Source organism: Drosophila yakuba, chromosome 3L (assembly GCF_016746365.2).
Source record: "Drosophila yakuba strain Tai18E2 chromosome 3L, Prin_Dyak_Tai18E2_2.1, whole genome shotgun sequence".
Lineage (NCBI taxonomy): Eukaryota > Metazoa > Arthropoda > Insecta > Diptera > Drosophilidae > Drosophila > Drosophila yakuba.
In genome coordinates, this window is record NC_052529.2 from 1,760,207 (window position 1) to 1,782,810 (window position 22,604).

A 22,604-nucleotide genomic window follows, 5' to 3' on the forward strand; every position below is an offset into this window, starting at 1 on the left:
TAAAAAAAATGTACAATGAGAACTTTAAAAAACATAGTATACATTAAATATGCTGTGATTAAATTAAATGGTCGTAATTGGTGTATAGAGTTATAGACTTTTAAAATTCCATACCAGATTCTAGAAATTACAGATCTAGTACGTCTTGAGTTAATTTTCAACTTCATTTGGGGAATACTGAGGTGTTCGAATTAAAATCAATTCACATTCACTAAGCCTGGGAACGCACTTACTATTTCCACTTTAAACCCACAAATCTTGAGGCTTAAGGTAAATGTAAATTATACTCCGCTCACAGACTTTCAAACTGGCCGATAAGTCGCGCCAAAGCTATCGGTCTATCGGGCTTTTGCGCGTGAGGCACGGGCCATCACTGCTTGTTGGACGTAAACAACGTAGAATCGGGAAATTAGGAAAAGTCCAGCGGGGCGGGAAAGCAGGCAGATCACTGATTAAAGACGTGCTCCACCGGCGATGGACGTGGAGAAGGATTCTGTGGCGAGCGGAGCGGCATCCGCCTGCAAGCGCCAGAGGCGCAACACTGATTCCCAGAACGATGGTGAACCTGGAGACGAGGCGCAGGTTGGGTAAGTGTGGTGTCTTGGGTGAGCAAGCTCTGCAGCTTGGATAACCCATTGATTTTTTGTCCCATTGTGAACCAGCGAGGAAAACACGGTCGCCGCCAACCAGCCTTTAATTAACTGCGACGCAATCGCCTCCAACAACAATAACGAAGAGCGCGACATGGCGGCCAAGGAACACCCGCTCCAAGAGGAGAAAGAGCAGCCGGAAAAGGATCCTGCCAATGACATTGGGACTGAGGAGCTGCCGGACCTAGAACAGGCAGGCTCCTCTAATCTAGTGTATCAATTATCGCCGGCAGCAGCCTCCGCCGTGCTGGCTGCCAATGAGTCGGAAGCCACCGGTGTCATCGAGTCTATTGACAGCGACGACGATCCACCTACTTCACCGACACCAGGTGAAGCTGCCGAGGCGGTCACTACACACCGCTTCAATCCACGCAACATACCAAGCACGCGCTCCTATCGCCGTATCAGCATAGAGCTAGTGGGCACGGTGACCGACTCGGAGTCAAGCGATTCCCAAGCACCAGAGGCGGAGGAGGAGACCGAGCATGCGGAAGAGGACAGTGATGATGCAGCGGATCCGATTATAGCCGAGTCCGCTGAAGACAGCTCTTCGAACGACGACATGGTACCCTATTCACTTTCCAGTGAAGACGATTCAACCACAGAGGTAAGTAATTTAGCTTTAAGCGATGGTAAGGAGTGTATATTCCCAAGTTACAAAACTAAGGTTATAGAAATAAGTTGGTCTCTTAATGGATCCTTACTAACAGGTTGAAAACTTGCAGGACGAAGTGGAGTTAGACGATCACGTCAATGCCGCTGACCGCGAGAAAGTGGACTACGCCGTGGATGAGGTGATGAGCAAGTGCAAGCCCAAATACACGTGGAACTACGATCAGGAGCTGTTGCAGCGGGAACACAACATAATAAACCGGATTGGCTGGCGTGGCGGCCACACTTCGGCTTCGAGCTTTGGCCAAGGCTTCTACGGTTCCCGCCAGGTTGTGGAACAGTTGTCGCTGCTCAGTTCGCTAAACGACCACGACGGCTGCGTCAACTGCCTGAACTTTAACCGGACCGGCGACTTGATTTGCTCCGGCTCCGATGATCTCAACATTGTCGTCTGGGATTGGGCGAAAGAAAAACAGCTGCACCGCTTTCGTTCCGGCCACAATATGAACATATTCCAGACGAAGTTTATTGACAGTGCCGGCTGTTTGGACATCGTGTCTGCCAGCCGTGATGGCCAAGTGCGCCGATCCGTCATTCCGCCCTCCGGAGGCGCCATTAAACCCGTCCGCCTGTACACACACAGCGAGTCCGTTCACAAGATCGTCCTGGTGCCGCACAGTCGCCACGAACTGATGAGCGCTGGCGAGGATGCGGCGGTCAAGCACTTTGATTTGCGCGCCAGCAACGCTGCCACCACGATGCTGCGCTGCGTGTACAACGACGAAAGTAAGCGGGGTCGGGTGCGCCTGTTTAGCATCGCACATCATCCCTATGCGCCGGAGTTCTGCGTCAGCGGATCCGACGACATTCTGCGCGTCTACGACAAGCGCAACCTTAAGAAGACCCTCCTCCAGATGACCCCCAGCAGTATTGCGGAAGTGAGCATGTGCCGCGCCCAGGCCAGGCAGTCTAATCTCTGTTTTCTTCTCGTGTCCAGTTTAAGATCACGCAAATCACTTGCGCCGTTTACAACCACAGCGGCAGCGAAATCCTGGCCTCATACAGCGATGCGGGTATTTATCTGTTCGACAGTCGGAACAACAAGGACGGCGAGTACTTGCATTGCTACCAGGGTCACATGTTAGTACTGCCTGCAGCCCAGAGTGTTCTGGCACTCAAATATCATCTCCTGTTACCCACAGCAACAGCCGCACCATCAAGGGAGTGAACTTCTTTGGACCCAGATCCGAGTATATAGTGAGTGGCAGCGACTGCGGAAATATATTCTTCTGGGACAGAAACACGGAGGCGATTATCAACTACATGAAGGGCGACCACGCCGGCGTTGTCAACTGCCTGGAACCCCATCCCTGGATGCCGGTGCTGGCCACCTCTGGACTGGAGCACGATGTCAAGATCTGGACACCAAATGGTCCCGAAAGGGTAGGTTCAACTCATAAATGGGTGCAAATTTAATCTATGAAAGATGTAATGAAATCCACTCTCCGCAGAAAGTCCCCGACGAGGACTCACTGAAGCAGACGCTGCAGCGCAATTTTAGGCGCAACCTGGTGGACAGTGTTGACATCGACATCAACGGACTGGACCTTATACGCGGCTTCCTGCAGGTTTCTGAAGGCTCGCATTTGCGTCCGAGACATGCGTCCTGGCAAGGGCGTCGGCCGCGGGACAACAGCTCCAGCCCCAGCGACGGCTCGAATCCTTCCAACCCGGTTTTCCGGCGGCGCAGCAGCAACAGTTCCGACGACACAAATGACGAAGGAGTAGACGCCGCCGCTGCGTTGGACACGATGCTCTGCCGCACGCAGTGAGAATCCCCCAAGAAGGCGTGGACGTGCTTAGAAAGGCGTCCTCGGTCATCATATAATTTTCGATATTATAACTATGTTAGAAAGCGCTTCTGAAGCTGTGAATTTGTAACCGTAACACATAAGTGCGCATATTTTATTTTTAAACAAGGTTTAATAAATGCTCATTGAGACTAAGTTCCCGTCAAATATTTTTTTAAAAGCTACACTTCGCTTCAATATGCGTTTCTATTTTGAGAGCTGAATGTATTGGTATAAATAATTTAATACTCGCAATGGAGCTCAGTCGCTGGTCTGGCAGATGAGGGCCACGCTCCGCTTGACCCAGTGGGATGCCTTGACATGGGTGTTCAGCAGCAGAGGAACCACGTAGTTCGTGGAGTGACCTGTCGTAGACAGTGTTCCCTTGCGTTCGGCAGTCTTGTAGAGCGGGCAGCGGTAGCGGGAGCCCTCGACCACATCGACGAGGCCGACGGGTCGGAAGAAGATGACGGGCATGGCATAGATGAGCACCTTGGGAAACTGCTCCACTAGCGTGCTCTCGCGCCAGTCCCAGCGGGCGCCCTCCAGGTACAATCCGTTGCAGTATACCCCGTCGTCCGGGGGCGAAGTCTTTGTCTCCACCTTGAGCACGTCGTAGTCGAAGGTCAGCGTGTCGATGGGGATCTTGTACTTCCGGGCAAAGTTCTGCATGGCGCCCGTGAGGAAGGCCTGCGTGAAGAAGAATCCAGACAGCCAGAAGGTTGGTGGCTTGCCGTTATGATGCCAGTCGTGGAGCCAGTTGAGCCGCTTGTACAGATCCTGGACGTAGGAGCCAAGTGGCTTCAGGCAGGGGTACGACTTGGACATCCACTTGGTCGGGATGCGGTTGAACTTCATGGCTGTCATCACGTTCTCCAAGTCGGGTGTCATCACGATGATGCCCTTAATACCCATAGCAAGATCGCGACAGGTGCTACGGATCTCCTTCTGCAACTTGAGAAACCGTTCCATCTCCTGCACCACCACCGTGTTCATGGACTCGTTGTAGTCTACCGGGTACTTCTCCGCCGCTGCCTCGATATCCATATCAGGCGGCATTTCCCGCTCGATTTGCTTGATTGTATCCAGGATTATCTGCTCCACACTAACCCCTGCGCCGGCAGATCCCGCAGCCTCGCTACCCAGTAAAAGGATCATCGAGTCTAGCAGCGTCTTGGTCGTCTGCAGATCCCGGGTTATGCCGGAGTTGGCATGCAGACCGTAGACCTCGGGCGGCGCCAGCGAAGGCAGGTTCTCGTCCAGATACCGCAGGATCTCGCGATGCTCCGTCTTTCGTGGCAGGATGTAGCGATCGTCGCTGGCGAACCTATAGCGATTGTCGGAGACCGCCTGGGCGTTGCAAAAGTCCGCAAGGATCGTCACGATAAGCCGGCGATCCCAGTTGTCCGTGACCCTTCCACCGTAGTTGCACTCGCTGGTCAAATACGAGATGGCATCGTACGGCACGTGATCATACTGGTTGAGCAGCATCTAAAGAAAGCAGGGCAACGTAAATAAACTGAACATACCCATTATCGTACCAACTTACGCTCAGCTGCAGCACCGAGATCTGCAGATCGGACTCGTTGAATCCGTAAGCTATGTTCCAACCCAGTGGGCCGTACTTGCGGCGCTCCTGGACAACAGCATGGAAGAAGCAAATGCCGTAGAGCAGCCGGGTGAAGGCGCGATCCTGTTTGGCACAGCCCGTGTAGAACTCGTAGTCGTTAATGGGCTCCGAGTTGTAGGAGCGCATTAGATTCTCCTTCAGACCGGTCGGCGGTTCGTTGGTCATTTTGACGCCGTTCTGCAGGATGGTCACCGGGAACTGGGGCGTGGGATAGGCTGTTAGCCAAATGCGGAAATTGGCTGCAATGGAGGAATTCGGAATTTAGAACTTTAAGGCCTACTTAAGCATTGGAGGACACTCACGCGTGGTGTTAAAGGTGTCCATGTTCTCCCAGAGATATTCCAGGTAGGGCATCCAGGAGGCGGCCAAGTGACAGTTCTGCAGGCACACCCAATAGCCCATCTCCTGAGCATTCTTGATCAGAGCCGTGGCAATTGGACCCTGGCCCTGGCCTAGCGAGATGCTCTGGAAGGTCTCCTCCTGGCCCATCTTCTCGGCGAAGGCCAGCAGGGAGCCGAGTGGGTCCGCTCCGGGAGAGAGGATGAACACCAGCGGCGTCAGAGCTGTGGAGTCAGCATAAGACTTGGAAATGTCGAACTCCGGCGGGGTCACATACTGATCACCGATGCACTCGGCAATGAAGATGCGCACTGCCAGGAAAACCGAGTCGGGCCGCAGGGCCTTCAACACAATGATCTTCTCGAAGGCGGTGGTCTTATCCTGCCAAGGTGAAGGCAGTGGTTGCCTCTCCGGGGAGGCGTGGTCGTAGATCGCCTGCCAGGCTTGCAGATGACTCTTGAAGTGATCCACGATGCCACGCAGCTCCTTGAGCTCCTCCAGACGGAGCACATTAAGCCACACTGTCTCCGTTATCCAGCTGGGATCCGGGTTCGGTGGCAAGTTCGTTGACTCCTTGGCATTGGTGACCAGGTGGGCAAAGTGGCGCATTTCCACCTGACCCGTGCCCAGCAGGATGCGGGCAGTAAGGATGAATGAGTAGAGCAGCTTGTCCTTCTCGAAAATGGATCGGCACACGTTGTTGTACAGATTGCGGGTGAAGCCATCCACCAGAAACTTGATACGTCGCGGCAGATCCTTGGATTTGTTGGCCGTCTCAATGGAGTACATGTAGAGATTAATGTACCAGTTGAGTGAGAACTGGTACATGGGATCGATGTTGGGCAGATCCGTGATGGAGTAATAGAGTATGGACGAGTGCACAGCCACGGGCTTGTAGTTCAGGCGGAAGGCCTCGATCTTGGCCACGGTCTCCTTGGCTGCCTCCTGCTTCTCGACGATGTCCTTGGACAGGCCCTTGGAGTCCGCTAGGATCTGAATGGCTGCCTCGTTCTCCAAGATGTCACCACCAGCACTGAGTGTCTTCAAAATCATGTTCTCCGCATCCCGCAGAGCTCCTTTATTGGCCGCCGCCTCAGTGGTGAGAGTGATGCGCAGCTCCTGCAGGTCCGGCCGCTCCTTGGCCACCACAATGCTGAGGAGCTGATCCATCAGGGCATTCTGGGTGAGAGCGAAGTTGATGACGGTCACCTTGTTGAAGGTCTCCGGTAGGAAGTGCGGATTGCGCAAATTGCAGGTCATATACAGGCGGAAGTTGGGATTAACCGGCACCACCGCCTCGCCCAAGCTGATGTGCTTGATCCCGCCCTGCACGAATGTCTGCCGCATCAGGATGGGATCGAGTGGCACCTCCAGCTCCTCCTGCACGTTCTCTATTATCACGGGTGTTCCGTACTCAAGGGCCTCTGCGATGACCCTCATGTAGTTGCTTTGGTTGAACTTGACGCAGTTCAGCCGGTTCTTCCGCTCCATGTTCTTCAGCCAATTGTTGGCCTGCGCCTGCGGATCGATGAACAAGCTGTACCGACTGGAGTTGGCCGAGATGATGGCATTCTCGCTGGAAAACTCGTCGTTGGGCAGTCCGTCCAGCTGCCAGTTCTGGATGGTCACCTCCAAGCCGAGTACATCGGTGATTGAGTAATGGGCGGAGCAGGGAATCTTAAGGTCCGTGACCTTCTTGAACCAATCCCTTACGCACTCGGATCGGGACTGCAGATTGACGGCGGAGAGGTACGCAATTATCCCGCAGGAAATGAGCACATCACCAGGCAGGTGGTCGTACAACTCCTGCAGATCCTCCGCAGCCTTGTTCCATCGTGACTTCTCCCCACCCAGTCCACCGATGAGAGCCTCCGCCCGGAGCAGCTTGTTGCGACAGTTCTCGGCGTGTTCCTCCGTCTTTTGCATCTCTGCGTTGGCCTTGTCCAGTTCGATGTTCAGCAGGGCCACCTTTTCCTCCAGAGCCAATGCCAAGGCCCGCTTTTGGGCCAGAAACTCCATTGTGTCGGCGTACTCCTTTTCGGCTCCGGCCAGCTTGGCCTTCTTGGGCGCCACCACCTTGGCCACCTCGTCGTACATCATCATGGCAATGATCCACTGGCACAGACCCTTGGCGGCACTCGAGGCCTTGGCCACCACCTTGGGATCGAAGTCCTTGTTGGGGATGAACTCCTTGCGGATACGCTTCACGATTTCCGTCGGTATATTGTCCTTGTCGAACTCCTTGAGGCCGGGAAGGAAATTCATCTCGCCCAGAAGACGCTTGCTTGGTCCCCAGTAGTCAAGGACCATTTTCCCAGAGGCTGGATCCGGAATGCGCTCGGGCGGAATGCCCTTGATCACACAGACGGCGGCCATCACAAGCTTTATCACCGGCGGCGGATTCTTCATCGACTTGACCAGTGTGATGTCCGCCGGCTTAAGAGTGTTCAAGGCAGCCAGGGCATCTTCCAGGACGGGAATGGCCTTGGCCAGATCCCGTTCGCAGTCCTGCTTCAGCACCTGAGCAGCCTCGGCCTGCACGGATGCCACTTCTTCGTCTCGCTTCACCTGCTCGGCAGCGGCGCTGGCGGCTAGCGTCTCCTTGTTGATCTCCAGCATCATCTTCCGGGATGATTCGGCCAGGGCCACCAACTTGGGCTGCAGCGCATTGAGATCCCTTTGCATGATGGAGATGGCGGCGGCTGCCTGGGCCAGTGTATCCAGGCCTCCAATGTAGCGCATCTTGGCCAACATGGTTTCATTCTGCTTGCGCTCGATGAGCGTCTGGAAGGAGCGGATCAGCTCAATGAAGGAGGCGTTCGTCTGGTAGATGTGGCGACCCGTCATTTGGCAGAAGGCGCGCGTAGCCCGCGCAGCCGTCGTGTGGAAGTACTGGCACGTGTCCATGATGGCCATCTTGATGTCCTCATTGGGCACTTTGACATCAACCAGCGACATCTTGGCAATCATCTGCAGGGCCTCCTCGGGCCAACTGTCGTACCAGTCGATGGTGCAGCAGTTGACCAGCGAGGGATAAAGGCGCACCCGTGTCCTGAGCGCATCTCCGATGGGCGAGAAACTAAGGATCATGTGCAGCTTTTGCTTGCAGCGGTCCACGAAGAAGGAGAAGACCTGCAACGCGGAGACGTCGATGTTGCGATTGCCTCCCTGGGCAGCCAGACGCACCATTTCCAGGACCTCCTGCTTCTCGTCGATGGGAAAGATGTTGGGTACCTCGCCCTGGTTCAGCAGGCAATCAATGTCCTGCAGGAATAGCTCCATCTTGATCTGGTTCTCAGTGATCAGGAACGTTGTGTGCTTGTTCATTCCGCCCGCCTCCTTTAATATCGCCTTGATGTCGTCATGCCAGTCGTTGGCCCCGTAGTTTTTGGTGATCTCCGGCTGAAAGAACGAAGTCTGCACCATATTGGTGGCCAGCTTGGTCAGAGATTGGCGACCGGATCCGCCCAATCCTATGATCAGGGCACTGGCTCCTTGGATGGAGATGATGCGGCATATGCGGTTCAAATGCTGCAAAGCAAAGGTGAACAGGGTAATGTCCATCTTGTTGCGACGCGTAGAGTTATAATCGTCCAAGCTGGATAGAGCCAGATTCAGAAACACCTCCACGCTGGGCACCTCCTCGTAGCGCCGCTCGTCTGGCACGCTGTCCTCGTCGAAGTAGACGCCGAACAAGATGTTGCTGGCCGCCTCCATGGTGAACACCGGCTCGTCGGGTCCCTGAATGATCATGGATTCTTGGAGGTCTGTATGAGGAACTGACGCAATCAAACTTACCGGAACGCAGTATCTCTCGAAGACTGTCTCCACCTTGTCCTTGAAGTTCGCCTTGAGGCACTCGTTCAGCTTGTCGAACATCCACTTGCGATCCACGTCGTCCACCAGGCGATCGTAGAAGACGCGCATCGCCTCGTGGTACCAGACGCGCACGAAGATCTTCTTGTCCACAACCGACTCCTTCCGCACCAGAGTGCATCCGGTTACCACGCGTGACATGTCTCGCAGGTTGAATATGTAGTGCGACTTGGCTGGTGTGGCCCTGATCTCCGACTGCACGCTCTTGTAGATGCTCTGAGTGGCGCTCACAATCTGGTTGGTCACCACGAACACATCCTGTCCGTGGCCAGCACGTCGGAAGCCATTCAGCGCCACGTTCAGGAATATGCGGAACATACTGTCGTCACTGAAAGTGTTAATGGAATACACATTGAAGTGGTTCAGGAAACGGGCGTAGACGTCCTGGCGGCTGCCGCCGGGCAGGCCACATGCGGCCATGATCAGGACATTGTGGATGTAGACCTTGGAGCTGTCCTTCAGGTCATAGACATGGCCGTAATCGAAGAACTGGCGCAACAGCTCCAGTGGAGGCTGGGCACCATAAACCTCCTTCACCGGCATGTTCATGTCGTCCACGAAGAGCACACTCTGCATGCCCTTTGGCGGACCGTAGATGCCTCGCTTCCACTTCTGCAGCTTGGATATGAGAAGATCTTGGCACTGGTTGGCCGAGATCATTACCGTGAAGGTGATGAATCCCGTCTCGTATACCTCCTTGTCCAGCTTATTCATCAGGTAGTTCTGCACGTAGACCGTCTTGCCGGTGCCCGTTGGTCCTACAATCAGCATTCTCTTCTTGTGCTCCACGTGCATCTTCAGCAGGTGAATGTAGCGAGCGGTGTCCACTGTGGGCACTATCACACCTGTCTTGGTCTCCTCGACGTCCATACGCTTGGCGAGATCCGGCCAGTAGCGCCAGGCTCCACGCTGCTTATACTGGAACACGTAGTCCACCAGCAGACCCTCGGTGGGCGGAGTGATCTCCATCTTGCCCAGCGGTTCCGGCGGCGGCGGATCAGTGTCCCAAAGCTAAGGTGTGATATTATATATAACCAGGTACCTAAGTTAATTTGAGGTACCAATACCTTCTTCAGAAACGCGTCGAACTTCTCCCGGGAAGCGGTGTCCAGCACTCCACCCACTCCCCAAATCAGAGCAAACAGTATGGCCGCCTGGAAGTAGCTCTGGATGTACTTCTGGTAGTCCTCCGGATTCTCCTCAATCGCCTCCGCGATCTGCATGTCGAACAGGTCGAAGGTGGTCAGCATGCAGTTGAACTCCCCGGGCTTAATAAACTGGCTGCAGAATCGTCGTATAAAGGTCTGGCACTGCAAATGATTAACCATGGTTAGAAGATGAGCTTCTGAGGATGTGAGGAAGTACTTACGGGCGGGAGGAGCCACTGCAGCAGGGCCATTACGTACGGCACGCCCTCTTCATCCGCCCATCGAGGATCGGCCTTCTTCAGCCAGGTTTTGGCGAAGGCGCGCCATCCGAGCGTCGAGGGCTCCATGTAGATCATGCCACAGCGGGAGACGGTGGCTGGCGAGGCCTGCGCCAGATCCATTACCTCGAACACCATCGACATCTCATTGCTCATGGTGATCACCTCACCGCTGGTCAGGCACAGCTTTTTGTTGTCGTCCAGCACCGTGTTCATGTTCTCAATCCAAACGGCATCCACAGGACCGTCGAAAATTACCTGAAATGGTATCGTATTTTCTCGGAATGGCAGTTGGAACGGTTATACAAAGGACTCACCCACTTCCTATCCGGCGTGGGCGTCATGGCAAAGTCACGAAAGATCTTGGCCACCAGGCCGTCGGTCCACTCGTACGAGATCGGATCGAAGGAGCCGTACAACTGGTTCATGGTAATGGACTTCGGGTTCATTATGCCCATTTGAACGTGTTGAAAGTAATTGCTCTTCTGTGGCGCCTTGATCTTCAGCGCAGACAGGACCTTGGCAAGGACCTGAAGCGTCTTGGACTTGCCCGCCAGCGGTTCGCCCACCAGCATGAACCCGTGCCGCACGATAATCATTTCGTACGTCTGGATGACCTTGAGAAGGAAGCTGGGTGCGGGCTCCAGGACCTCCTCCTGACAGACGCGTTTGAACTCGGTTTCCACCAGAGAGTAGTCAATGTGCGGCAACTTGATGCCCGGGAATATGTCCGAGATAATGCCCTCGAACAGGGGAACATCGAAGGAAAGGAACTTGGGCAGGTTCACGTCAATCAAGCTGCGCAGCAACAGGATGTCCTCCACCTCGTCCGGATACTGCTTCTTAATATTGCCGCAGGCGGAGAGCACCGTCTTCACGGCTCGCATGCCGTAGTCGTAGTGATTCTGGCTAGACAACTGCTCCGAACATAGTCGGTAGGTGGTCACAATCTTGACGGCCAGCTTCCGGGCATCCACAAAACCGTAAGAGTACAGGGAAATCTCACCGATCATGGCGTAATCGGGCACCATCATGGCCACGGAACGGAAGAGCACTTTCAAGTTATCCGGCAACTCGGATCGGCCGGCATATCCGGGATTCATGGTGATACAAACGTAGCAGGCGGGATTGAGGGTCAACTCCGTGCCTTCGAACATGAACTTGGTGGCGTTGCTGCGAACAGCTTGAATGATGAGCAGGATCTGTTGCGCCACCACGGAGAGCACCTCCAGCTCAATTCGGTTGAACTCATCGAAGCACGCCCAGGCACCGCACGAAGCCAATCCCTTGAAGAACTTGCCCATCGCCTTGTAGTCCAGACCGTCGGAGCAGTTGAACACCTTGCACTGCACGGCCAGAGCCTTGGCCAGATCCTTGGTGGTCTCCGTTTTTCCCGTACCAGCAGGTCCCTCCGGAGCTCCGTTTAGATGCAGTTGATAGGCTCCAACCAGGGTGCGGTAGCAGCGGTCCGTCAGTGGGGTAATAACCAGGCGATCCGAGTTGCCCAGATACTCGTTGGCAAAGGGCACGGTGGCGTTGATGATTCTCACCCAGGTCTTGTCGTCCTCCCAGTAGTACCGCATCTGGGCCAGCCACTGGAAGTCGAACTCACTGCTGACCTTGTTCTTGATAAGATCCTCCGAAACGTCCTTGGCGTGCACATCGATCACGATCAGAGACTTTATGGTGATCCGGTTAAGGTTGCTGATCTTTGGCGAGCGGACCAAGGTCACAATGTCGTTCAGCTCCTTGGACAGGTCTTGAAAGAAGTTCAACATAATGGCCATATTCCCGCCAAACGTGCGGCGCAGGCATCCGTGGACACGGGATGCCCAGTACACCTGCGAGATGGCCAGCACCGTCATCTGGGGCCACTCCAGAACCCACTCGTGCCGCTTCACCTTTGGATAGTGGGCAAAGGATAGCTCGTTCTGGTAACGCACTGCCTTGAGCATTTCATCCTCCACCCCGATGAGCCACTTCTCCACACTTCCTCCGGCCGCCGCTGTAGAAACCTGCTCTATGAACTCAATGGTTTCCTTGTCACTACTGATCATGGCCAGCACGTTCTTGGCCGCATCGAACTCCAGGCTGTTGATGCCCTCGAAGCACTTGCTCAAATGGGGAAGAACGCGCAGCGGATCCTTTGTCTCTGAGAGAATCTCCAGCATTTCGTCGTTGGCCAGAAAAAAGAAGCGCGGGAAGTACAGGCGCTTCTTCTCCAGGTAATTACTCACGCCCGTGGCTATGTCCTCCAGCAACTCATTGGCCTTCTGCAGGGATTCCAGCAGACCAGAAACTGGCGCTGTTTCCATCACCAGCGGCTGCCGGAGGACCAAGCCCATGTTCCTGGTGTATGTCTGCTCCACGATGACAAAGAGGCGACCCTCCTCCGGCATCTGGGCCACAATGTCCTTCGATGAGAAGATGGGCAAAAGGTACAGATAGTTCGCCTGCACCTTGCCCCACTGGTCCAGCGTTTCATTCACGCGCATGATCTTCTCATACCACGCCCGCACCTCCTCCTCGCAGGGCTTCATGAATGCCGATCCCCGCATGACGAGCGTCTTGAGAATGTGGTCATCGAGCAGGGCCTGAATGTCATCCAAGCTGTTGAGGATCTGTACGCCCGTCTCCTTGTAGGGACCATAGGGAAACACCCTGGTCTCCCACTCCTTGATCATGGCCTGCAGGGCGTTCCAAAGCTGTAGCTCTTTGTTGGCTCCGATGCTGATGATTTCAAACTGGTCGAGGATTGGGTCCAGACCAGAGTTGAGGATCTTGCGCAGAGTGGTCCCCGCATCGGGTGTTACGTCAAATCCGGCAATCTCGGACATCTCCTTCCAGTGGCGCTTGCGCAGAGCAGGATTACACATGGTGTTCACTATAAACACGCCAGTGGTGAAATCTTTGATCGACTGTATCATCGAGGTGCACAGTCGCAGGGGCACTGGGTGTTTAGCCGGATCTGGATCTTCAGTTTGTCCCTGCAAGAGATTCGATGTGGTATCACATGACATGTGGTCATACCCAGTGATCTCACCTTGAATTTGCACACGGGATTGTCGATAAGATCCTGCTTGATCTTGACCCTGTAGTACTTTTGGTTCTTCTGGAACTCCTTGAGGTAGTCGTCCGTAGTTCTCTCCACGAACTGTGGTTCCAGGTACTCGAAGGGTCCGTCGTTCCAAACGCTCAAGTAACGCTGCCACTCAATGCAGCATCTGCAAATGGAAATGTATAAATAAGATCATTGGTTCTACCTTAAAGATTATCACTTACTTCATAAGTTCGGCAAAGGGGTAAACAAACGTTTTGATGATCTCCAGAGTGGGATACTCGGTCAGGGCGATCTTGAAGAGCTTCTCCTCCTTGTTGATCCACGCCACGTAGTCGTCAAAGGTCTTCAGTTGGTCTATGAAGTTTTGCAAAATGATATAGCTATCGCGGAACTTGTCCGGTCGACTCATGTCATCAATGACGGCCAACTTGGGCAGCAGCTCCTCTATGTCAGAGTTTAGCTTCTTGATGACCTCCTGCAGGTGCTCCTCGAAAGTGAACTTAAACTGCTCCTGCTGCGAGGCATTATAATCGCAGATGTCGTTGATGTCCTTGATCCAATTGATGGTCTTGATGGTCAGGTCAAAGTGGTATTTGGACATTTCAGTGAGCTCCACAATATTGGTGCCGACTTGCAGGCAGTATTGGATGCGGTCGGTCAACTCGGCAATCTTGTCCTTCTTCACGTGGATCATGTAATCAGCACTCTCGAGCAGCTCCTCCGTTGATTTCGGGATCTCCAGCGCCCGGTACTTAATCTTCTCGAACTCGTCACATATGTCCACCTCTGCCTTGATGTGCTCCCGAATGATGATCGTGGTGATTTCGTGAATCAGATTCTCGGCCAGGGTGCGGAGACCAAGTATGGCCGGCTCGTTGTGTATTACGGCCATCACGAAGTACTCGGTTGCGGGCTCGCTTCGCAGCATTTGGATGAATCCGTAATACATGTCGATCCGGGCAAAATACTCCTCGAACTCGTGCGGTTCGGACAGAAAGTGGTTGAGGGCGTCCCGTTCCTGCCAGGAGTACAACGCATAGTACTTGTCCCGAAAGCCCTCGATGTACTGAGTTACCTCCTGGTACGTGCGCAGGATAATATTCTGAACCTTGTCTATCACGTCCTTTAGGTAATTGTCATTCATCTCGATCTTCAGGTAATCGTTCACCTTCGCGTACGCGGCCATCGATGTGAGCGTCTGCACCTGCGGCTGCAGTGGCTCCATGCGGTAGCCCACCATCGAGATCTCCGTAGCGATCTCGGCGAAGGTGCGCAAGATGGACCAGACATTGGGCCGCGTGTCCAGATCACTGGAGAACTCGGACCACTCCAGTGACATGGTCAACATGGGCATTGTGCGCGGGTGACTGCACATCCGGTTCATTTCCTCGAAGGTGCGGATCTTCATGTTGGTCATCTCGCGGTTCATCAGGGCTTCCAAGGCGTTCCAGGACCGCTTCCACGTGCTCATCGGCATCACCCGCTTGCGCAACAGCTTGCGCAGCACCAGCACAATCTTCGGGTACCAGGTCCACCTTAGGAAGGTATTCACCTTGTCCAGTTGGTTCTGGATGTACTTGCGGTAGAACTTGTAGGACAGCGCCTCCCGTCCTCCCAATCCCAACTGTTGCTGCATGGCACCAGTGGCCAGTACGTAGTTAAAAATGCAGGCCAAGTTCGGCAGTTCTCCGACGGAGATGTTGAGGATGGCTCTTAGCGGAAGCTGCAGGATCAGTAGCTTCTGCGCGATACGTCGTCGGTTCTCCAGGAAGTTGCTGTAGTTCTGTGTGCGACCTGGTCGCCGAAACCCGATGTCTGGACGGGGCAGTTCGAACTGCGCCGGATCCTCGTCGGAGAACTCAGGATGGCGCAGAATGTTCTTCATGCTATAGACCTTCATGAGTCGGTTGAACTCCTCGTGGACGTCGTGCATGTAGGCCTGCACCAGCTCCGGGTACTTGTTCTTCAGCCGCTCCGAAGCGAAGCTTAGAATCTTGGCCTCCGTGCGGCGCAGCATCGGCGGCACAACAATCTTCCTCACCTCGCGACGCAGATTGTCTTCGTAATGGGATTGGGGCAGGAGGCGCATTTCTGGCTCCGGCTGCCACTGCTGTCGGGCGACCCGCACCTTGACATCCGCCGCCTTTTGCTTAAGGAACTGATAGTGCCGCCGCTCGTGCACCTCGCTGATGCGGAACTTGAGCAATGGGTTCTTCATGTACGGCTCATTGTCGTACTTTGTGATATCCGAGGCCGGGCGGTGCATCCGCTCCAGCTTCTTGGTGTACATGGTCGAGCCTTCTTTGGTTGGGATTTCAAAGTGCAGGGTTCCGGTTTTCCAATTCTCCGACAGTTATTGTTGCTAAGGCGACTTGTTGTGTTTGTTTTGTATGTTTCCGAGGGGATGACTTCCGGTTCGGCGACCTTGGAGGACAACAACCCATAGGTGTTAAAGTTTATATTTATTTATTGATCGATAGCGTTATCAATTCGATTGAAAATGACATTATAGATACAGAGATTAACAACATTTTAGCAACAATAGTAATAGTTACAATAATAATTACATAACGTCTCGCTCCTCCGATTGCGTTCGAATATACAAAATTCTAAAACACCCGAAATGTTCGTCAAAAAACAGCCTTAAGTTTATGTCCTATAACTTACGCAGCATGAGGGATGGGATATTGAAGGAGTAAGGGGCCGGTTGGTGCGGGACGGGATGTGCTTGTATAGTGTAAAGCGCATTACAGTTCACAAAGTTGTACGTATAGAATTAGAAAACATAGATCAGCGTGTCTCCCTCACAATAGTTTCTATAGATTCGTATCAAAGAAATTGCACGTGTTTGATTTGACAATATTTAAATTGGCTTCTTGTGTGTGTTTCATGTTGTGTCTAGGTACTTTAAAACGTTTCTATATCTCATTTGCAACTACTTCGGTTCAAGCGTATCTCATTTGGCCCTAAATTAACAAAATTTAGCGATCTATTTAGGTGTTATAACCAAAAGTATACATAACTATCCGCTTTTGATATCAAAGTAAATTCAGTCATTTCAGAACTGATCGTTTAGCTATGATGGGCCAACCCAGAACAGGCCTGATAGTTCGTAATTATTGCGTAACTACATACCTACTGGGGTAGGCGAATATGCATATTAAACATTACATAGCCTAGGGGCAACATTAGTGATTGACTCTTATTCGCTGCGGTTGGGATTCATTGGTCCTTCGGCCGCTCCACTCGCTACCTCTCGAACTGCAGCACGTAGTCTTTGAGCGGGCCAGGCAGGTTCAGGCAGTTGATGTTTTGGGCCAGCTTGCGGTTCATCGCCTCATAGATGGCCCAGCGGGAAAGCTGCTTCAGACTGCGCGGCCGACGGTAGAGGGACGAGATCAAGGCAATCAGCTGCTCCGTCTTCTTACTGGGCACCTGTGCCACGTAAAAGTTGTGCAGGGACTTGAGGCAATTAAAGAGCGGCTCGTGGTGCATGGTCAGGTAGAAGAGGTGGATGACACGCGTATATGTCGCGTGCGGATCGTTCAGGATGAACTCCTTCTTCGTGATCAGGATGATGTAGTAGAAAAGCAGGTAGCATGAGTTGGTGCGAAACGAACTGCGGAAGGTAGCTAGCTCGTTGGAGAAGATGGCAGTGCCGGGCGTGGTCTTTCCGCTGAGCACTATGTTGGGGTCAGCTCCGTACTGGATCAGTGTCAGAGTCAGCTCGTAGACGCACTCCATGTCGTGGCAGGTGCGCACATTGTGCACCATGTCCATCACCGCCTGCAGAATATGCTGATATGTCTTATTGCAGTCCAAGCCGTGCTGAAGCAGCATCAGGAGGATGTTCTTGATGAAGTCGAAGTTTGTGCGCTTCTGGGCATCACAATTAAGCGTAAAGTTCTCGCTGACCGTAAACACGAGCACGTGCAGTGGTTTAAGGTTGGCGCGGTAGGAGCAATTGGGATTCGCTCCGTGCTGCAGCAACATACGAATGCAGTTTAGATAGCAGACCTGAAACCAGGGGTTAATTTTTTAAAAAAATAAAATTTAATATACGAGACAGACCTTCATGGAGTGCGTGAAATGATGCAGGTGATCCTTATTAATTAATGGCACTAGCAGAACCATAATGGGCACAGAGCCATCCCTCCCCACGATATTGGGGTCTCCTGAAAATTAGGCATTATTTACTCTGCTGAAATATCACTGATTTACAAACCATTCTCCTTGATAAGCATGCTGAGCAGTTCGTAGCAGACTTCCCAGTCTCGCAGGTGTCTAAACACACAAGCCATGGCACTGTTTCCCGCTTGGTTGATTGATTGCTTGGCCCCATTCTGCAGCAGGAATCGCACTAGATGCAACACGTCCCACTTGCTCCACTTGTCGTACCCGTAACGGGCTTCCTCGAGGGCATAGCGCACTATCAGGGCGTGCAGTGGAGTGTTTCCCAACGAGTCTGGCGCGTTGATTAGCTCTTTGCATCCCCGTTCCAGCAGGATGCGCAAGGTGGCTAACGTGTCTTCAGCAGATTTACGAGCAGCAAAGATAACTAGAAAAAAATAGACATGGTTAGTTAGTTATTAAAATATCTGAATCAGGATCTCATTCTTAATACAAAAAAAGGAAACTCACCCACATGCAGTAGGGTCATCTGTTGGGTGCAGGTGCGTACAGTTGTAATTGCACCCTGGTGAATGAGTAGCTCAAGAAAGCGGCCATCATGAAGCACGGCATGGTGAATGGGGTAATACTCGTCCATGATTAGATTGATTTCCTCCGAGCGGGTGACCACTAGTTGCTGGACACAATTCCAGGCGCCGCGTTCGCAGGCTAAGTGGAGCAGCGGCTTCTTCACGCGAAAGGGGATCCACGGCTCCTCCATCTTTTGAGTGAGCAGGCTTAGAACGTTGTACTGATCACCGTCGATTGCGTAGAAGAGCGCGTTCTGTAGCTTTGTATTAAGCCGCTCGCTGACGTCGTCCACGTTATTGTGCCACTTGCCGCTCTCTTCACAATTTCTTGTATGGGCGCCAGGAAAACACATCCGTGTGTCCACGTCGATACGTGCGCCATGCCGGAGCAACAACTCCACGCACTCCTCGTAGCCACGCAGAGTGGCGATGTGCAGGGGCAGGGAGCAGGGCGAGCGATTAACGTCCGGGCGGTGGCGATGCAGCAGCCACTTTGTGAGATCGATGTGGTTGAGGCCGACGCTGCGCTGTAAGATGTTGTAGCCATAGTCATCATGCATGGCCAAGATGTTTTCGTTCTTTGGGATCTGGATGAGCAGGCTCTCGAGGGTCTGCAGAGAAACCTTCGGGTTCGCGCGCAGGATGTCGAAAAGCGTCTGTATGGTCTCCTCGGTGGCCTTGGACAGCTTCCCGTCGCGATGCGAGAGGAGTGCGGATCCGGAGCGGAACACCTGGCTCACGGAGCCTCCCATTGCTCTGGCTTCTACCCTTTTCGGCCGCCTAACACTGCACAGTCATGCTAGAATCTCCTGCGACGCAGTTTCCGGGGAAGATCGGTAGACGGGGAAATGCGTATCACTGCCGAAACCGTAAAAATCAATAAGAGCCCTGAAACAACCGCCCAGATCAGCACTGAACAACGGCTGGGAGGAGAGAGGCTGCTCCTATGGCTTCAGTCGCAGAATCCCACATCCCTGTGGCGCGTTTTCAGGCTAGATTCAGCACATCCGGGCATTTCCAATTTATCACAATCACAAAAAACTTTGGGATTAAATAAAGTATATTATAGTATGGGATTTTTGATATCGGCAATCGATATCAGTTGGTATAGTGTGGTATCGCTTATCGATATCTTGATATCAAATTTTTACAAAGCGCGAAAAAATGTTCTTAAACTAAATTTTATTTACTGGGCAAATAAAGTGCGTAAATGGGCTACATTTTCACATATTACCTTTATTCAACGAGCTAGAAACTCTGCTTCTTCTCTTCGATATCTGCAAAACAGCTGTAGCGATGTGTAAGCATATCGGCTATCGATGCGTGTGTACAGTGAATACTAGAACTTAGACACTATACGATTAAATTAAATTTGAAAACTTCTTAACAATAAAATAATATAAATAGGCGATCAATTGAAATGTCACCAAGTTAAACGTAACTTTGGTTTTAGTATTAATTTTTTTTTGCAATACCAACGTCCTTTATGAAAATCGGTTTGCATTAGCCACTCTTCTCTGTAACTAATTGGCGCCCAAAAAGAAACGAGCGTCTTGGAAGTTCAGTTCGCTCGTAAGAATACCGCCAGAATCATGACCAACCGCCTGGAAACCAAATACGAGAACCTGAGCAGCATTTTCCTGCTTAAGGGACATGACTACCAGAAACAGTTCTGCCACCTGTATGCCCACCGCCTGGCCGAAATGACGCGTCTCCTAACGCCACTGGTCCAGAAAAAGTGGGGCAACAAGGAGCCCATTAAGAAACTGTGTGAGCTGCGGGGCGAACAGGACATACACTGCATCCTGATTGGCACCATCTTCAAGCATCAGGCTCACAAGCCCAGCATCCTTCGAGACATTTCCGAGGAAAATCAGTTGGCGCCGCAGCCGCCAAGACAAAACTACTCGGATCCGGAGGACAAGATTGTTCTGGAGGATGAACTGCAGCGGGTGCGACTTCAGGGTGAGATAAATGGCCAGTTCTTGGCTACCGGAGTTGTGTGCGCTGCCCTCGGCGGAACAGACAGTGACGGATTTTTCAACGTGGAGGATATGCTCTTCTACGAAAGCGGTCCTCAGAAGCCACTGGCCCCTATCAAAACAAGTCGCTTCCTGGTACTGGCCTCTGGGTTGGACCAACTGCAGGCCCACAAATTTGTGGAGGCCTTAAACCTCTTTCAGTACTGGCTGGCTGGCAGTCTTGGCAACAGCAAGGAAGCGAGCTCCATGGTGCGTCTTATCGTGGCTGGAAACTCGGTGAGATCCAGTGCCATGGCACATGTGCCCACTCTGCAGGTGGCACGCACCCAGGCGAACGCCAATGACACAGTCCAGGCTGTGACTCAGTTAGACCAGTGGTTTGCCTCATGGGCACGCTGTCTGCCCGTCGATATAATGGCGGGAGCCTACGACCCGGCCAACTTTATGCTACCCCAGCAGCCGTTTCACAAGTGCATGTTTCCGCAGGCTGCTCAACTGGCCACCTTCCAGGCAGTGACCAATCCGTACAGCTGCCGGCTGGATGAGGCCCTGGTGGTGGGCACATCTGGCCAGAATGTATCGGATCTGTTGCGCAGCACTGCGCTGGACTCGGCACTCGATGCCCTACGCTGTACCCTCACCTGGGGACACATTGCTCCCAGTGCACCGGACACTTTGGCCTGCTATCCGTACATCGACAGTGATCCCTTCATTCTGCGCGAGTGTCCGCACGTGTACTACGCCGGCAACTGCGAATCCTTTGCGACGGAACTCCACGAGGGCGCCGAAGGCAAGCGAACCCGCCTGGTCTGCGTGCCCAAATTTAGCAAAACGCAGAGTGTGGCCGTTGTGGACCTGGATACGCTGGACTGCCGCCTGGTCAACTTTAGCGTAAATGCAGAATAAGAAATTCAATTAATACTAATAATACACCCTGTTAAGTCTTGAAAATCACTGGTTTTATTCGCTATCCTAGTGCACCACCGGGCCCAGCGGCTCGCCCCTGATGTTGGCCAAATCCAAGCGGGAATCGATGGTCTCATCTATCAGTCCGATCACTGCAATGTTGTCCCCCCGGATGATGTGCAGTCCCAGCACGATTTGCTCGATGCCGGAGGTGGTAGAGAAGACGCGTTCATGGCACTCGTCTATGATGATGTTGATGGTCTGGTCGAATCCCTTGAGTGTTCCGATGAAGTTCCGTCCGTCCGCCGTGATGATGGACACTGTGTGGTTGATATACGACTCCAGACCGGACATTTTAGCAGTCTTTCCTTGATAAGTACTCCAAACAGAACAAAATAAATACGAATTGTGAAAAGAGGCTAGCGACGCGCTCTCCGATAACGATAACCGTGCCGCAAAACAGCTGTTCCGACTCTGGTGCTCATGTAATCGGTGCTCAACATTCTATTTTCCGAAAAAATTAAATTAAACTGCTTAAAATGCTGCGTCGCCTTGTGCAAGTGGGTGCCCGGGAGCTCAGCCGAGCCCAATCCTCAACCGCCACCGCGGAAAAGTGGGACCTGTACGCCGGAGTGCTCGTAGAGCGTCTGCCTGTGGTGTCCAAGTCCCTAAATCCGCTGGAGAAACAGTTCCAGGACTTGCTGTGGCGCGTGGAGTACGAGAACAGCCTGAAGTCCGACCACGAACTGAAGCATGAGCGTGAAATCGTCCAGGCGGAGCTCATCAAGCAGGGCAAGATCCAGGTAGACCTGGAGGACGGCGGATCCAAGCAGACGGCCCAGGATCTCAAGGACGCCTACGTCGAGGAGCTGAAGAAGTTTCAGCTGGGCTCCCGCACCACGCCCGATGACCAGGCCAACAAAACTACCTCCACTAACCGTTGTCTGGAGGACACACTATACCTTTTGGTTAAGCAGAAGCTGGGACAACAGGAGCACCTGATTCTGCCGCAGGGAAAGCGGGAGGAGGGAGAGTCCATGCGTCAAACGGCAGAAAGGGTGCTCCGCGAGAGATGTGGCCAAGAGCTGCAGGTTCTTTTCTACGGAAATGCCCCAGTGGGCTTCCACAAGTACAAGTATCCCAGCAACCAGCGGACGGAGAGCGTCGGAGCCAAGGTCTTTTTCTACAGAGCATCTCTGCGTTCCGGCCAGGTGCCTGAAAAGGTGACCAAGTTCGAGTGGCTGCCCAAGGAGGCGCTCAACGGAAAGCTGACCAATGCAGCCTACGCGGAAAGCGTTAACAAGTTCTTGTTGTAATCGTAATTGTTAAAAATGTTTTGATATCTAACAAATAAAAAATAAAAACCTAGAGGAATAGCTACTAACTGCCTTTCATCCGGGAACAAGTAACTAAGATGTTATATTTTTTAGAAATGATTCCTTTTTGGAAATCAGAATACAGCCTCCCCGAATCTTAAATAAATACTCCGCTCAATTAACATATTTAGACATGCAGCAATATATTTATTTTTGCAATTCACGGATTGTAAATATACGTCCAATACAGAGGCAA

General features: G+C 52.7%; 6 protein-coding genes across 7 annotated transcripts; 3 read left to right on the plus strand and 3 right to left on the minus strand.

Annotated features, from left to right (window-relative positions):
- Positions 1 to 176: 176 nt before the first annotated feature.
- Positions 177 to 3,268, plus strand: LOC6532441 (DDB1- and CUL4-associated factor 8). Of its 2 annotated transcripts, none has more exons than XM_002093152.4 (6): positions 177 to 587; positions 663 to 1,257; positions 1,361 to 2,200; positions 2,260 to 2,402; positions 2,465 to 2,705; positions 2,774 to 3,268. In XM_002093152.4, exons 1-6 carry the CDS (start codon positions 475 to 477, stop codon positions 3,092 to 3,094), a joined length of 2,253 nt encoding a protein of 750 aa, XP_002093188.1. In that variant the 5' UTR covers positions 177 to 474; the 3' UTR covers positions 3,095 to 3,268. The 2 variants fall into 2 exon arrangements, with proteins under 2 accessions (XP_002093188.1, XP_015049354.1); XM_015193868.3 differs by having other exon boundaries at positions 179 to 587; positions 1,376 to 2,200.
- LOC6532442 (dynein axonemal heavy chain 12) lies at positions 3,193 to 15,795 on the minus strand. The gene is made up of 9 exons (XM_002093153.4): positions 13,666 to 15,795; positions 13,427 to 13,607; positions 10,701 to 13,370; positions 10,327 to 10,641; positions 10,025 to 10,267; positions 8,880 to 9,968; positions 5,045 to 8,822; positions 4,662 to 4,981; positions 3,193 to 4,603 (listed from the first exon to the last, which is right to left on the minus strand). The coding sequence occupies exons 1-9, from the start codon at positions 15,732 to 15,734 to the stop codon at positions 3,374 to 3,376; spliced, it is 11,895 nt and encodes a 3,964-aa protein (XP_002093189.2). The 5' UTR covers positions 15,735 to 15,795; the 3' UTR covers positions 3,193 to 3,373.
- Positions 15,796 to 15,893: 98 nt separating this feature from the next.
- Positions 15,894 to 19,234, minus strand: LOC6532443 (ankyrin-3). The gene is made up of 4 exons (XM_002093154.3): positions 18,086 to 19,234; positions 17,670 to 18,002; positions 17,516 to 17,619; positions 15,894 to 17,461 (listed from the first exon to the last, which is right to left on the minus strand). The coding sequence occupies exons 1-4, from the start codon at positions 18,894 to 18,896 to the stop codon at positions 16,694 to 16,696; spliced, it is 2,016 nt and encodes a 671-aa protein (XP_002093190.1). The 5' UTR covers positions 18,897 to 19,234; the 3' UTR covers positions 15,894 to 16,693.
- Positions 19,235 to 19,644: 410 nt separating this feature from the next.
- LOC6532444 (DNA polymerase delta subunit 2) lies at positions 19,645 to 21,077 on the plus strand. Its single transcript, XM_002093155.4, has one exon. The coding sequence runs from the start codon at positions 19,737 to 19,739 to the stop codon at positions 21,030 to 21,032; it is 1,296 nt and encodes a 431-aa protein (XP_002093191.1). The 5' UTR covers positions 19,645 to 19,736; the 3' UTR covers positions 21,033 to 21,077.
- On the minus strand, positions 21,064 to 21,386 carry LOC6532445 (U6 snRNA-associated Sm-like protein LSm8). Its single transcript, XM_002093156.4, has one exon. It carries the CDS (start codon positions 21,384 to 21,386, stop codon positions 21,099 to 21,101), a length of 288 nt encoding a protein of 95 aa, XP_002093192.1. The 3' UTR covers positions 21,064 to 21,098.
- Positions 21,387 to 21,571: 185 nt separating this feature from the next.
- Positions 21,572 to 22,538, plus strand: LOC6532446 (39S ribosomal protein L46, mitochondrial). Its single transcript, XM_002093157.4, has one exon. It carries the CDS (start codon positions 21,572 to 21,574, stop codon positions 22,346 to 22,348), a length of 777 nt encoding a protein of 258 aa, XP_002093193.1. The 3' UTR covers positions 22,349 to 22,538.
- Positions 22,539 to 22,604: the final 66 nt, after the last annotated feature.

Excerpts from the sequence above, each read along its gene's own strand:
- LOC6532443 (XM_002093154.3), bottom strand. The coding sequence starts at position 18,896 with ATGGGAGGCTCCGTGAGCCAGGTGTTCCGCTCCGGATCCGCACTCCTC. Across the intron at positions 17,620-17,669 it reads CATGCTTATCAAGGAGAATG|GAGACCCCAATATCGTGGGG; the intron begins GTTTGTAAATCA and ends CCTAATTTTCAG. Across the intron at positions 17,462-17,515 it reads ATTTCACGCACTCCATGAAG|GTCTGCTATCTAAACTGCAT; the intron begins GTCTGTCTCGTA and ends CCCTGGTTTCAG.
- LOC6532446 (XM_002093157.4), top strand. The coding sequence starts at position 21,572 with ATGCTGCGTCGCCTTGTGCAAGTGGGTGCCCGGGAGCTCAGCCGAGCC.
- LOC6532444 (XM_002093155.4), top strand. The coding sequence starts at position 19,737 with ATGACCAACCGCCTGGAAACCAAATACGAGAACCTGAGCAGCATTTTC.
- LOC6532442 (XM_002093153.4), bottom strand. The coding sequence starts at position 15,734 with ATGTACACCAAGAAGCTGGAGCGGATGCACCGCCCGGCCTCGGATATC. Across the intron at positions 10,642-10,700 it reads CCACGCCGGATAGGAAGTGG|GTAATTTTCGACGGTCCTGT; the intron begins GTGAGTCCTTTG and ends ATACCATTTCAG. Across the intron at positions 9,969-10,024 it reads TCGACGCGTTTCTGAAGAAG|CTTTGGGACACTGATCCGCC; the intron begins GTATTGGTACCT and ends ATCACACCTTAG.
- LOC6532445 (XM_002093156.4), bottom strand. The coding sequence starts at position 21,386 with ATGTCCGGTCTGGAGTCGTATATCAACCACACAGTGTCCATCATCACG.
- LOC6532441 (XM_002093152.4), top strand. The coding sequence starts at position 475 with ATGGACGTGGAGAAGGATTCTGTGGCGAGCGGAGCGGCATCCGCCTGC. Across the intron at positions 1,258-1,360 it reads AAGACGATTCAACCACAGAG|GTTGAAAACTTGCAGGACGA; the intron begins GTAAGTAATTTA and ends CCTTACTAACAG. Across the intron at positions 2,403-2,464 it reads CATTGCTACCAGGGTCACAT|CAACAGCCGCACCATCAAGG; the intron begins GTTAGTACTGCC and ends TGTTACCCACAG.